The sequence below is a fragment of the Chiloscyllium punctatum genome, chromosome 17, assembly GCF_047496795.1.
Source record: "Chiloscyllium punctatum isolate Juve2018m chromosome 17, sChiPun1.3, whole genome shotgun sequence".
Classification (NCBI taxonomy): domain Eukaryota; kingdom Metazoa; phylum Chordata; class Chondrichthyes; order Orectolobiformes; family Hemiscylliidae; genus Chiloscyllium; species Chiloscyllium punctatum.
In genome coordinates this window covers 95790908-95805280 of record NC_092755.1, presented here as the reverse complement: position 1 = coordinate 95805280, position 14373 = coordinate 95790908, and the positions used below count along the sequence as shown (strand labels likewise).

Below are 14373 nucleotides of genomic sequence, written 5' to 3'. Positions count from 1 at the left end.
ATCACAGAAGTAACTCCAGAACTGAAGCCACAAGCCACATATCACACAGAAGCAGGATGTCTCCTATGGAAATGAGAGTAATCATTCCACCACAGCTAAGGAAACGTGTTAAACCAACTACACAACTTCATTGTGACATTGTCAGAATGAAGGGGATAGAAGCTATTTTTGGCAGACAGGACTCAACTCTGAAATGGAGGATAAGACAAAAATATATGCAGCTTGCACAAGAGTTTGAAATTTTCCTTGATTAGCACCATTACAGCTAAACAACAGAGTTTAAAGCCAATGAGGTAAATAGATGCCTAAAATATATCGACAACCATACAGGAATCAACATCCTCCAGAACATCTTACCTATTGGCTGTTGTATACATGCTTGTAAATATTGTGAATGATTTTCTTACAGGAACCTCTGATTTAAAGAGGGAGAGATGTTGTGTGTTTGGTAAGAATGGTGGACTGTCACTTTAACAGTTTGATCATTTGATGCAGAGTGGACACTTCCTTCATAAAGGTCCTGCTCCTGTTATACACTTTGGGTTCCTAATTCTTCTTGAATAAGAACAATGGGCAAATCAACAAGGAAAGGCAGAAGATTGATACTAAATAGCATTATTCAAGAAGGGAGCAAGGTATAAACCAGGAAACTAAAAGCCAATCAGTCTGACATCAGCGGTGGGAAACAATTGGATGCAATTCTGAGGGACAAACTTAATCTGCACTTGGAGAGGCAGGGATTAATCAAGAACAATCATGGTTTTGTCAAGGCAAGGTCATGTCTGCCCAACTTGATTGAATTTTAAAGACGTGACCAGTTGTGCAGAATATGCCATGGCATTGACATGGTTGACCTGAACTTCAGAAAGGTTCTCCCTGCATGAGAGAAAGATAGCAAAAGTAAGAGCCCATGGGATCAAAAGAATTTTGGCTAATTGGAGCCAGAATTGGCTGAGTGGCTGGAAGCAGAAGGTGATGGTTGATGGGTGTTTATATGACCGGAAGTCTGTGTCCAGTGGGGTTTTGCAGAGACCAGTATTGGGGTCCTTGCTGTTTCTGGTATATACACTTGAATCTAAGATGGTTAATCCATACATTATGGTGATAAGAAAATTGGTGGAGAGGTAAGTACTGAGGAGTTTAGATGGGTTAATCAGATGGGCTGATCAGTAGCAAATGGAATTCAATCCAGATAAGTGTGAGATAATGCACTTCGGTAGAAGAAGCAAGGCAAGGGAATACATGATGAACCACAGAGCCCTGCAAAGCACCAAGGAACATTGGTCCCTGAAGGTGATGATCAAGTAGTTAATAAGGTATATGTGATACTCGCATTTATTAGCCGAGGCATGGGGAGGTTATACTAGACCTGTGTAAAACTTTGGTGAGGCAACAGCGAGGGTATTGTGTGCAGCTCTGGAATCCAACTTTAGGAGAGATGTAATTACCCTGGCGAGGGTGCAGAGGAGAGGTGCCAGGATGTTGTCTGGACTAGTGCCTTTAGTTATAAGAGATTGGATTGTTCTGAAAAATGATCACTGGACTCGAAACATTACTCTGCTTCTTCTTCACAGATACTGCTAGATCTGTTAAATTTTTCCAGCAATTTTTGTTTTTGTTTCTAATTTCCAGCGTCCACAGTTCTCTCAGTTTTTTGGATAAACTGAGTTTGTTTTCCTTGGAGCAGAAGACATTGATGAGGAGCATGATTAAGAATTAAAAGGGCTAGATAGAAGAGACAGGAAGGAACTTTTCACTTTTGTGGAGGGATTGATGGTCAGGAGGCATGGAGTTACGGTAAGGGACAAGCATTTTGGAGTGGATGTGAGGAAACTTTTTATCAATCTATGGGTGGTGGGAATCTGGCACTCACTGTCTATCAGGGTGGTAGAAGTAGAAGTCCTCATAAAGTTAAGAAGTTTTTAAATGTGCACTAAGGCATCGAAAGCTGTGGGCCAAGTGCTGGTTAATGGGATTAGAATAGGTAGGCTTGTTTTTGACTGACACAGACTCGATGGGCAGAAAGACCTTTTCCTTTGCTGTAGATATCTAAGAACCTAACTTGATATCTAACTTATATCAAAAATAACAAAAACTTTGACCCTTTTAATATCCTTATTGTCCAAGACCCCAAACATAGGTGAAGCAACAATTTACTTGTATTTTTTTCAATCTGATCAACTTTGTTCACTGCTCACTTTGCAGTCTTCTTTTATATTTGCAAGACCAACCATAGACTGGTTGACTGCTTTGCAGATATTCTTGCTGTGTCATTAAGAATGACCTGTAGTGTTGGGCTTGAAACCATACCATTCAGAGTTAATCCATTAAGGGTTAATTTATTCATGCCTATGAGCAATTGAAGGAAAGTGGAAAAGTGCATAAAAATCAGGCCTAATGCAAAAACAGCCTGGGTTTTGACTGGGAGATAGTTCAGGTTCATGTGGCTATCAGTGAGAAGTGCTCTACTGTGCATTTACACAGGGCCACTTAGATTTGTTTCTCAGCCTTTTTGAAGTACTCCAGTCATTACAAAATGGAATTTCAGCATGAATATTAGACTCAGAATTGAATTAATATATAGTATAGACTTTGTCCCACACATCGGACTTGTTGCCGTCGCGCTGGGGTTTGCAAGACCAGTGCCATAGAATCTGTAATAGAGCTCCATGTGCACTGTCACCAAAGTCCCCAATGGATAGAAGGCAGTGTAAGACTCATTTGTTTGAATATATTTGTATATTATGTAGTTTAAGTCAATAAATTCACCCATTAGTTTGCATATGTTTCTAATATGTAGTAAGAGATTAAGCTAATACAAGTAGTTCTTCTATAACCCATTGGTTGTGTTCTTGTGCAACTCTGCATTATAGGAAAATCGTTGTTTAGAAACAGTGCTTAAAGTGTTGGCAAAGTAATCAAATTACATGTTTTAAAAGCTTGCGCTTGAGAAACAGTATCTCCAATTCATAGATCACGTTACAGCAAATTTGTGTTAACAAACACACATTATAGCAGAACAACCTGTAGATTTGTAAAGTGCATGTGTCTTCTTGTATTCATTTTGATCATACCTTAAAGAACCCGTTAGGTACTTTCAGTCTAACAGTACACGATCCCAACGTTGCCTGTCATTTCAATAACCTAACTTCTTCCTATGCTGATATCTCTGTCCTGAGCCAGCTGCATGTTCCAACAAAGCTCAGGCAAGATGGAGGAATAGCATTTCTTTGTAGGATTTTTCTTTTCTACATTTTACATTTCAATCACTCATCTACCCCCATTAGCACTACCTTTGTCTTTTACACTGTGTGCACCCTTATCATCTGTTCTACTTACTCATTATCCCTTTCTGTTAACAGCACATAAAACAGCATTTTCCAGCCCCTTTCAGTTCTGAATAGGAGTCATATCATACTCAGAACATTATCTCTGCTTCTCAGTCCACAGATGATGCCAGGGCTGCAGAACTGCAGATCAGCAGCATTTCTAGTATTTATATCAGATTTCCAACAGCTATAGTGTTTTTCACCCATTTCCTTCATTATTTTCTAAGGTTCAATCATGATGTGGAGGTGCAGTGTTGATTGCGGTGGACAAAGTTAAAAATCACACAATACCAGGATGTAATCCAACAGTGTTATTTGGAAGCACAAGCTTTCTGAACACTGTTCCTTCATCAGGTAGCTGTGGAACAGGAGTTTATAACAAAAGATCAATATCATGTAAGTGATATGATATAGTGAACAAGGTTCAATCAGATCACACCCAAGATGACAAATCCATTAAGTGTGGAATCCGAACGCTTGATAACTAAAATTCCCACAATTATAACATGTTAAAGTGAAAGTCTAGTAGCTGTTCACTGCAAGCTTTTCAAAGCCCCAATATCACCCTAAATAAGGACAACCAATGGGACATAGTGGACTGAACTATAGCAAGGAATGATGAAGTATCATTTTCAGGGAATTTCATGGGAGAGTTTCTCTTCGTGAGCTCTAGCAAGTTCTCATAAGCAATTTTCTGTTGCTCACTTCATTATGTATGCACTAATTTTTATCTCACTGCCCTTACTCCTATTTTACACTCACCAGCAGCAGAAGTACTTTTTGCTGCCAGGACCTTCTGTGATATGCAACATCTGCCCCACATTTAAACCCCAGCTGTAAATCAGATCAATTGCTGCAAGCCAGGAACTGCCAGTCCCAATTCTAGTGTGGGAAGAATTTCCCCAGAAATGTCTGACAGTGGCAATTTTCACCCTGATTTGCTGACAGGAACCTGGAGGTTCTGGTGGATAAGGTAGTGGACAGGAGGAATGCCACTCACTACTGCCTGGTAATTCATGGTACCAGGAATTACCAGTTCAAATTTGTCTCCAGGATCAGTGCAGTGTCCACCATTCAGTGAAATACTCAGCAGCATTGAAAATAGTTTAATGATCTTCTTTGCTTTCAAGGGTAAATACTGCCATCTTCATGCTGCTACTTCACACTCATCTGCTTCTCTCTGTTTCTGCACACACCTCTAACCAAAGCTCATATTCTAATTCTCACTATAGCATGCAACATCTTCCCTCACTCGCTCTTGTGTCCCCATAACCCCAACCTATACGCTACCAATCTTGCATGGCCAGTTGTCAGGAACACCTTACCACCTTTCCTACAATTAGCATTAACACTAACAACTCTGCCTGAGCCTTCATCTCACTCAATCCCTTTTCTTCTCTTATTCCTGGAAAAAAACAGCACCAAACAGGGCAGAAAGAAGTATGATAGGTCATTGGGTACCTGACAATCACCTTCACACACCCTACAAGGTAGAATTTTTGCCTTAGCAGGAGAGGACCACAAGCACTAATTTGGTGATTCAAGACTTCCATGCCCTGGCAAAAATGTAGGGTTCATTGTAATACTCAGTGGTATTGCCCTGATAACACTAACATGAATATATTCTTAACATGCACAAACATCTATGACTACTTTGCAACTGATTCTCTTTCCTGTCTCCTGTATCTGCCATGAACCGACCATGTCTCCAGATGTCATCTACTCCTCTGACGATGAAGCCACAAATCTTCAGAGAAAGAACCAGCAAATTTGCCTTCTTGACCATCCACCAGCTCAGACACCAGCACCTTCATGCATAAATCAGCTAGATTAAACTTAGGGGCATATTCTAGTGAACACATCATTGGCACATCTTCATAGCTGGCCACAGATATAACATGTCAGGTTGCTGACACTCAGAGGACTGACTGCAAACAGGCAATTGGAAGGAATGGATGTCATGGTGTTGGCCATTAGTAATGCATTCAAATGCACAAAAGTCAAAGCAACAGTAGTCAGGATTGTCCACAGCACTAAAGAAACAGAATCAAAAATTTGGAGGACTCCACTAACAGTATATGTATTATGCAGCCTTCGGCATGTGTGAGTCTGGTTGCCTCCATGGACAAGTTGCCTACTGCCATGAAGCTCCAGCTCCAGTATACTCAGTGTTTTTCGGATGGACACCGTGAGCTGAATTTCTTACCATGGTAATTGGTGCTCAGTACCAACATCAAGGTAACAAGGTAAATCACTCAAGGTATCCCCTTCTCACATGGAGACAGGGCAATGCCAGCAGATACCAATCCAAAGGAGGAAACACATAAGCTTCCCCAGACATTTCCTCTCAAGTCACTGTAGATGGGCTCAATCCCACCTTGCCAGTAATCAAGCCAACCAAGGAGGGCAAAGGACAACAGGAACCATGATAGGACAGGCTCACTTCATGGCAGCTGCAAATCCAGGACTGTACCTAGGTATAGGAGTGTGTGTGTGTGTGTACCTGTAATGTGACATGAACCCTTACAGGTGACCACCATTGCACTACACACTCACGCACACCCTTACAGACACACATACACACTCCCACACGCACCCCTTCACAGACTTAAGACTTAAGACACTCTACACTCACTACACACACATATACAGTCTCTCACACTCACTACACACACATATACACTCTCTCTCTCACTCACAACCCCCAACCCAGACAGACAGACAGACAGACACACACAGACAAAGACCCACATGCACACATATATTTTGGGGGGTTGAATTTGTACTTGCAGAGTTACATTGTACTTTGCTCAAAAACTGCATGAATTCATGTAAACCTCTAAGCTCAAAAACTGCATGAATTCATGTAAAACTCTGTTATCTCAGTTTTTAGATTAGATTCAATCTGAACATCATGACTTAGACAGAGAACACAGGGGCTAACACCTCCAACATATGGTAAAAACAATGACTGCAGATGCTGAAAATCAAATACTGGATTAGTGGTGCTGGAAGAGCACAGCAGTTCAGGCAGCATCCAACGAGCAGCGAAATCAACGTTTCGGGCAAAAGCCCTTCATCAGGAATAAAGGCAGTGAGCCTGCAGCATGGAGAGATAAGCTAGAGGAGGGTGGGGGTGGGGAGAGAGTAGCATAGAGTACAATGGGTGAGTGGGGGAGGAGATGAAGGTGATAGGTCAAGGAGGAGAGGGTGGAGTGGATAGGTGGAAAAGAAGATAGGCAGGTCGGACAAGTCAAGGAGGCAGTAACTGAGCTGGAAGTTTGAAACTAGGATGAGGTGGGGGAAGGGGAAATGAGGAAGCTGTTGAAGTCCACATTGATGCCCTGGGGTTGAAGTGTTCCGAGGCGGAAGATGAGGCGTTCTTCCTCCAGGCGTCTGGTGGTGAGGGAGCGGCGGTGAAGGAGGCCCAGGACCTCCTAGCAGAGCGCTTTAGGGAACATCTCCGAGACACCCGTACCAATCAACCAAAACGCCCCGTGGCCCAACATTTCAACTCCCCCTCCCACTCTGCCAAGGACATGGAGGTCCTGGGCCTCCTTCACCGCCGCTCCCTCACCACCAGACGCCTGGAGGAAGAACGCCTCATCTTCCGCCTCGGAACACTTCAACCCCAGGGCATCAATGTGGACTTCAACAGCTTCCTCATTTCCCCTTCCCCCACCTCATCCTAGTTTCAAACTTCCAGCTCAGTTACTGCCTCCTTGACTTGTCCGACCTGCCTATCTTCTTTTCCACCTATCCACTCCACCCTCTCCTCCTTGACCTATCACCTTCATCTCCTCCCCCACTCACCCATTGTACTCCATGCTGCTCTCTCCCCACCCCCACCCTCCTCTAGCTTATCTCTCCATGCTGCAGGCTCACTGCCTTTATTCCTGATGAAGGGCTTTTGCCCGAAAAGTTGATTTCGCTGCTCGTTGGATGCTGCCTGAACTGCTGTGCTCTTCCAGCACCACTAATCCACCTCCAACATATTGTCTAGCTAATACCCATTGTTACCTGAGAATGCAATTTTTTATATAAAAAGTTTTGTGATTTACACATGAAAGAAGTGAAACTATCATGGTATTCGGACAGATGAAAGACTCAACAGACAATCAAGGTATTTTTCAATGTATGATTTCAGTTACATCATACTGTAAATTTTTGCTGTAAATTCTGTGCCTTAGAATTGTGTCCTCCACTATCACCTGATGAAGGAGCGGTGCTCCGAATGCTAGTGTGCCTCCAATTAAACCTGTTGGACTATAACCTGGTGTTGTGTGATTTTTAACTTTGTACACCGCAGTCCAACACCGGCAATTCCAAATCAGGATTTGTTAGTTTGGGAAACCAGTTCAGCATGAACAAGTTGGACCGAAGGGTCTGTTTCTGTGCTGTTTGACTCTGTGACTTCCTTTAAAACACATGATGGTGTTAACAGTTTGTTTTGCTGTAGATCCCTGCTGGGACTGTTTTTTGAAGAATGACTGGCTTGAAGATGTTCTTGTCTTAACGAGTTCAGTTAGAGGAAAATGCATTGAAAACCAGGTGAATTGGAGAAAAGCCTAAGAATTTTGAGTGTTGTTTCAACAGGAACTCTGTTTGGCTGAGGGGTGACGTTATAGAGATTTATAAAATTATGAGGGACATGGATAGGGTGAATAGACAAGGTCTTTGTCCTCGGCTGGGGGAGTGCAAAACTAGAGGCCATAGGTTTAAGTTGAGAGGGGAAATATTTAAAAGGGACCTAAAGGGCAGCTTTTTCATGCAGAGGGTGGTGCATGCATAGAACGAGCTGCCACAGAAAGTGGCGGAGACTGGTGCAATTACAACTTTTAAAAGGTATCTAGATGGATACATGAATAGGAAAGATTTAGAGGGATATGGCCCAAATGCTGGCAAATGGGACTAGATTGACGAATTGAACCAAAGGGTTTGTTTCCAAGCTGTACAGCTCAATGATTCTATAACAAGCTGAGTTTGAGGAGAGCTTGCTCATAAATAAACCTCTATGATTCTTTGAAAGAGTGATTAAAGGAACATCTCAAGACTATATTCCCTGAGCAAGGTGTGTCTGCCAGACTTCAGAGATAACTATGCTTGATCAGTGAACTTAACTACATGTGCCACAACACCAGAACACCAGATGCCAAAACATCTTACACTTTTGACATTGGATTAGGATGCATCAGCCAGAGCTCATCTGCTCAATCTGTTCCTTTTTCTTTTTCTGCTTTTATGTCTTTCTGTCTCTTCTTTCTTCTCAGATATCCTGAACTCCCTGTCTGAGCACAGACTCAGACTTCCGGCCTGGCGTAGCAGTTTCCCAGCCTAGCCCAGTGGCCTACTGGCCTGAGGTGGTGGTCTTTCAGCCTGGTGTGGCATCCTGTTGACCTGGTATGGTGGTCTCTTGTTATGGCGGTCCCCCAGCCTGGCATGGCAATCTCCCAGGCTGGCGTAGCAGTCTCTTGGCAGCCCGGCATGGCAGTCTCTCAGCCTGGTGCAGTCGTCTTTCAGCAGACCGTGGTGGTCTTTTGGCCCAGTATGGACTTACAGCCTGGAAATGATGTTACTGAAGTCTTCCAGCTGCAACAGCCTTTAGGTCTGGAGTCAAGGCCTGGCGCTGACAGAAGGCTAGGTGCCAGCATGGACTGGGTTGGAAAGACTTCATTCTGAAATTATTATTTCTCTATTTGCTAATTTATTCCTACTATCTGTAATGCTGGACATTTTATTTCTTCATTTTAAAAACTTTTTTCCTCAGAACTTGGACCGAAGAATCTGTACCTAGGTACCTTCTACCTAAGATAACTGACGACTTCTAAACTTTTCACTGTACTCATTTGAGTGACAATACATCTATTAAAATTCAATTTTTTCCTGAATTCAAGAATAACCACTGGTCAATGTTTTTCTTTCAGATAAATAAATTACTGCAGAGAAATATTTTTTCTGTCTTTCCTATGCGTATGTGTTGTGTATTTGGGACAGAGGGATAAATATTTATTCTTCAATATTACTGACTGATATTAAATTTGCAAAAGTTTGGTTTTAATAATAAATTAATAATTCTGTTTATTACATAGCTGGTTAATAGATCTTGTTGTTTAAAATCTGAAATAATAAAGAATGCATGTTCATCTTAGTAGCTGGAAAAAGTATCTTTATTGTAAAATTGTGATCTATGGTGTAGTAGAACTAGAGAGACAATGCTCTCCTTCAGCCTTGGTCTTAACACTGCATTTTCAGTGAAACTGCCGAACACAACACATACCAGATGAACAACAAATCAGTCAGATCAAGTCAAACTATATAACCTCAAATTATATAACCTCAAGATGCTGAAAAGCACATCATAACAACATGAATTACTTTTTGAAATGTGATCACTTGCAGCAGTCAAATTATACACAATCAGTAAAAAAAATTACCAGATATGAAATTTTAACAATATTTAGAATATACCTGATGATGAAACCGACGACTCTTGCTTTGAAGAATGAGATCCCCTTCCTTTACCAGCATCAACATCTGAAATATATTTAAATCATTTAAAAGTCTATTTTAAGCCATCTTAAATTGCTGGAAGATAAGAGTGGGAAGATCAGAGAAAAAAAATATATAATAAAAACTAGGGAAAATGTACTAAATATAAAGATAAACTCATAATCCTACCAGACCACAAAGACATGACCAATGGTGGTTTAACATGAGGTTCACCATTCCTCAGGTGAGGAAAGAACTTAAGAGGCGAATCCTTCACGAATTCGAATTGAAGGCGAATTGAACCCATACACTGTAAATCAGCCATCCAGTTAAAGGAACTAACCAACTCTCTCCTCCCCCAACACACACACACACACACACATACCTTGGTAAGGCATTTGATAAGAGCTCACATGAAAGACTGGTAAAGAAGGTAAAAGCACACAGGATCTGGGGAAACCTGTCAAGTAGGTTTGAAAATTGGCTTAGCAGCAGGAGAAAGAAGGTAACGGTAGAAGGCTGATTGGATGACCAGAGACCAGTATCCACAGAGGCCAGTGCTGGGTACCTTATTGTTTATGATATATATAAGCAATACGGATGAAAATGTGGAGAGATGATAAGTAAGTTTGTGCATGACACAAAGATTGACTGGATAGTTGACAGTGAGGTGGAGTGGAAGGTTAGGTTGCAGGAAGTGTAATTGAGGCAGATCACCTCACAACCTTTAAACAGTACCTGGAGTGTCATAATATTCAAGACTTTGGCCCTAGAGCTGAAAAGTGGAATTAGTGTCGACTTAGTGTATGTCTGGCAGTACAGACTCAATGGGCTGAAGGGCTTGTACCATAAAATTCTATGATTCATGACATCAGTATTCATTGCCTGCATATTCTCATCCACTTCCTTTGATAACATGCTCCGTTTCATAATCCTGACTGCACCTCACATTTGGAATTAAGTTAAATTCATAGCTGTAAAATTAACCATAGATTTTTGGAAAGCCAATGGAGAAAAACTGGGAAGGAAGCTCAAAAGAACGGTGTATAGATCATGCATGCGTTTAACCCATACCCATTTCTCATATAGCAGGAAGCATAGGACATTCATACTGGCTGCTCCTTTATGTGATCATAAATGTTAGTTGTTTCTTTACATTATGCTCCTAAATTCAAAGCTCACTAATCTGAGTGGCCAACACTCCCTAACAATGCCTGCATTTTTTATAGGTGAGGTAAAATGTTGCTGTGAGAAACTGTGAGGAAGTCAGCTGAAAACTGAACCTACATGCTGATGCAAAGCAAAGATACCACACAAGAGGTTTTAGTGGAAAAAATGGAATGGAGGCTAGATGTCCTGTATCTGAATTGGGACAGGGGGTCTGCAAGACTGATGTTAAAAGAAATTGGGAAAAGCCTATTGCAGAGGTCAGTGCTGGACTGATCAGTTAAAAATTATATATGCTGTGCACAATGAACAGTACAAAGCTCATGAGTTGACAAGATGAGTGAATTCATTTTCAAACAACAGATAGCCAATACAGAAAATGAAAGTTGTATTCTACAAATAAAGGTCTAAATTCTTCAATCACATTAAAGCCAATTTGCAAAACCGATTGTACCTTTAAATCTCACTGATTTGTAAAGATTGTTTATAGTGAGATTATAGTTTATAGTTGTGAGAAGTTTTGATTTAACAGTTTTGGTAGTTTTATTTTCAAGCTTATGCAAACTGTTTACTGTTTTCACTCGGCGTACTGTGAGTGGGGTTCTTCCTCCTGAGGGGGTCACGGACTGTTTCGGATGGCTATGGTTAACTGTTCATTTAAATGGCGCACCTGGAATATAAAGGGGTGTCATTCACTGATTAAGAGAAAAAAGATACTTTCAAGCCTTAGAAAAGAAAGGGTCAATGTAGCCGTGCTGCAAGAAACACATCTAACTGATAAGGACCACTTAAAGTTACAGCACGGAGGGTTCAGCCGGGTGTTTTTCTCATCCTTTAATTCAAAAAGTAGAGGAGTTGCTATACTCATCCAGAAGAATCTCCCATTTCAGCAGTTCAATCAAACTGAGGACAAATACAGGTGGCTTATGATTCTTAAAGCTTTAATACACGGAGAGGAGTATGGGATCTTTAATGTATATTGACCCCAGGACACCCCCACAAATTTTTAACAGATGCACTTTCCAGGTTAATGGTCCTTGGGACACGCCATGGGGAGATTTTAACCAACTTATGGACCCCGAAGTGGACAGCATGCCAAGGGTATATCCCTGCAATCCAGGCAGCTGGTGGACCTGAACAGGGAGCTGGGGTTGGTGGATGTGTGGAGACGTCTTCACCCTGAGGGTAGGGATTTCATCTTTTTCTCTAACTATAAGTGCTATACTAGGATTGACATGCTTTTTGCCCCATCAGCCTTTTAGAATTTGGTGCTGTCCTGCAGAATTAGGAACATAGCCATTTCTGATCATGCGGCAGAGTACATGGAGGTTAAGGCCTTTGAAAATGGGACAGGCTTGTGGCATTGGCGCATGGATCCTTTCCTCCTGAAAGATAGCATGTTTCTTGAGTATTTTTCGTGGGAATTTAAAATTTTTTGGGACATTAATTCAGATACAGCTAGTAATCCATCGGAGCTTTAGGAGACTGCCAAGGCCTATGCAAGGGGTTTGGTTATTTCACTCGGCGACCCAGATGCGGCAGAAGAGAGAGCAGCAGCGTATGCTCAAGGCCTGGCTGAAGGCAGCTGAGACAGCATACTTTGACAGACCGCCTGTAACCAAGCTGCAGCAGATTACAGCCCTCAGGGCTACACTGAGTGCTACACTCACCCAGACAGCAAAGAGAGAAATTTATTTTGCAAAACAAAGGTCATTCGAGCATGGTGATAAACCGGGTAGATATCTGGCATACCTGGCCAGAAGGAAGCGTGCCCCCAATCTATCATAACCATTAGAGAGTGTGTTGGTAATCTCACTTGTGATTCCAAAAAGATTCAAACAGCATTCAGGAAGTTCTACTCTGAGCTGTACCAGTTGGAGAGCTGTGGGGACAGATTAGCGAAGATGGAGTCCTTTTTTAAGACCCTGGACCTCCCAGGTGTAACTTCAGAGCAGGCGTCTCTTTTGAATGCTCCTCTGACAATTCAAGAGATACAGTAGGGGGTGAGGCAGCTCCAGTGTGATAAAGCACCCGGACCAGACAGATTTCAGAGTGAGTTTTATGCGGAGTTTAAAAACATACTGGCTGGACCATATGGTCAGGACTGCCTTCTACCCTCTCTGAGAGAAGCAAATACTTCTCTTATTCCCAAGGGAGGGAAAGCAGGAGAGGATTGTACTTTGGACAGGTATATTGTTATTAAAACGTAGATTTTAAAATTTTGTCAAAAATGCTGATATTGAGGTTGGAGAAGATTTTGCCCAGACAGGTTGCATTAGGGGCCGCAAATCTTCTAATTAAATTAGAAGAGTACTAAATATGGTTCAGGTATGCCAGCATGGGTTGATTCTGGGCTTGGTGGTCTCCCTGGATGCAGAAAAAGCGTTTGACTGGGTGGAGTGGCTTACCTCTTTTATGTGCTGGAATGGTTTGGTCTTGGAAGGGACTTTGCCGGGGGGGTGGATCTGTTATAAAGTGACCCTAAAGCAGCGGTTCTCACTACAATTTTAGTATTGGTAGAGGCAGCCGACAAGGGTGCCCCTTTTCACCGCTACTATTTACATTGGTGATTGAGCTGTTGGAAGAGGCCATCCAGAGGGGTCCCAATATAAGTCCCCCAGAGTAGGATCAATAGGGCATAAGATCACCCTTTATGCAGATAACATTCTTCTCTTTCTAACTGACCTGATGATATCTGTGCCCCATTTAGAACACAGAACATAGTATACAGCGTAGAACAGGCCCTTCAGCCCTCGATATTGCGTTGAACTGTGAACTAATCTAAGCCCATCCCCGACATTATCCCATCATCATCCATGTGCTTATCCAAGGATTCTTTAAAACTCCCTCATGTGGCTGAGTTGACTACATTGGCAGGCAGGGCATTCCACACCCTTACCACTCTCTGAATAAAAAAGCTGCCTCTGACACCTGTCTTAAATCTATCACCCCTCAATTTGCAGCTATGCCCTCTCATAGAAGCTGATGTCATCATCCTAGGAAAAAGACTTTCACTGTCTACCCTATCTAATACTCTAATCATCTTGTATGTCTCTATCAAATCCCCTCCTAGCCTTCTTCTTTCCAATGAGAATAGAACTAAGTCTCTCAGCCTTTCCTCATAAGACCTTCTCTCCAGACCAGGCAATATCCTGGTAAATCTCCTCTGCACATTTTCCAATGCTTCCACATCCTTTCAGTAATAGGGCAGCTGCACTAGCGTTTTGTACAGTTGCAGCATGATATTACAGCTCCAGAACTCAATCCCTCTACCAATAAAACATAAGACACCGTATGCCTTCTTAACAGCACCATTAACCTGGGTGGCAACTTTCAGGGATCCATATACTTGGGCACCAAGATCCCACTGCACATCCACACTATCAAA

The 14373-nt window shown here is 42.1% G+C and overlaps 1 protein-coding gene across 1 annotated transcript in view; it reads right to left on the bottom strand.

The window, feature by feature from the left end:
- The window catches only part of LOC140487661 (uncharacterized), a 183076-nt gene that overhangs the window by 45568 nt on the left and 123135 nt on the right, over positions 1–14373 (bottom strand). Inside the window, exon 11 of the mRNA XM_072586944.1 lies at positions 9798–9863. Coding sequence (XP_072443045.1) covers positions 9798–9863 — 66 coding nt within the window. The remainder of the gene's footprint in view (positions 1–9797; positions 9864–14373) is intronic.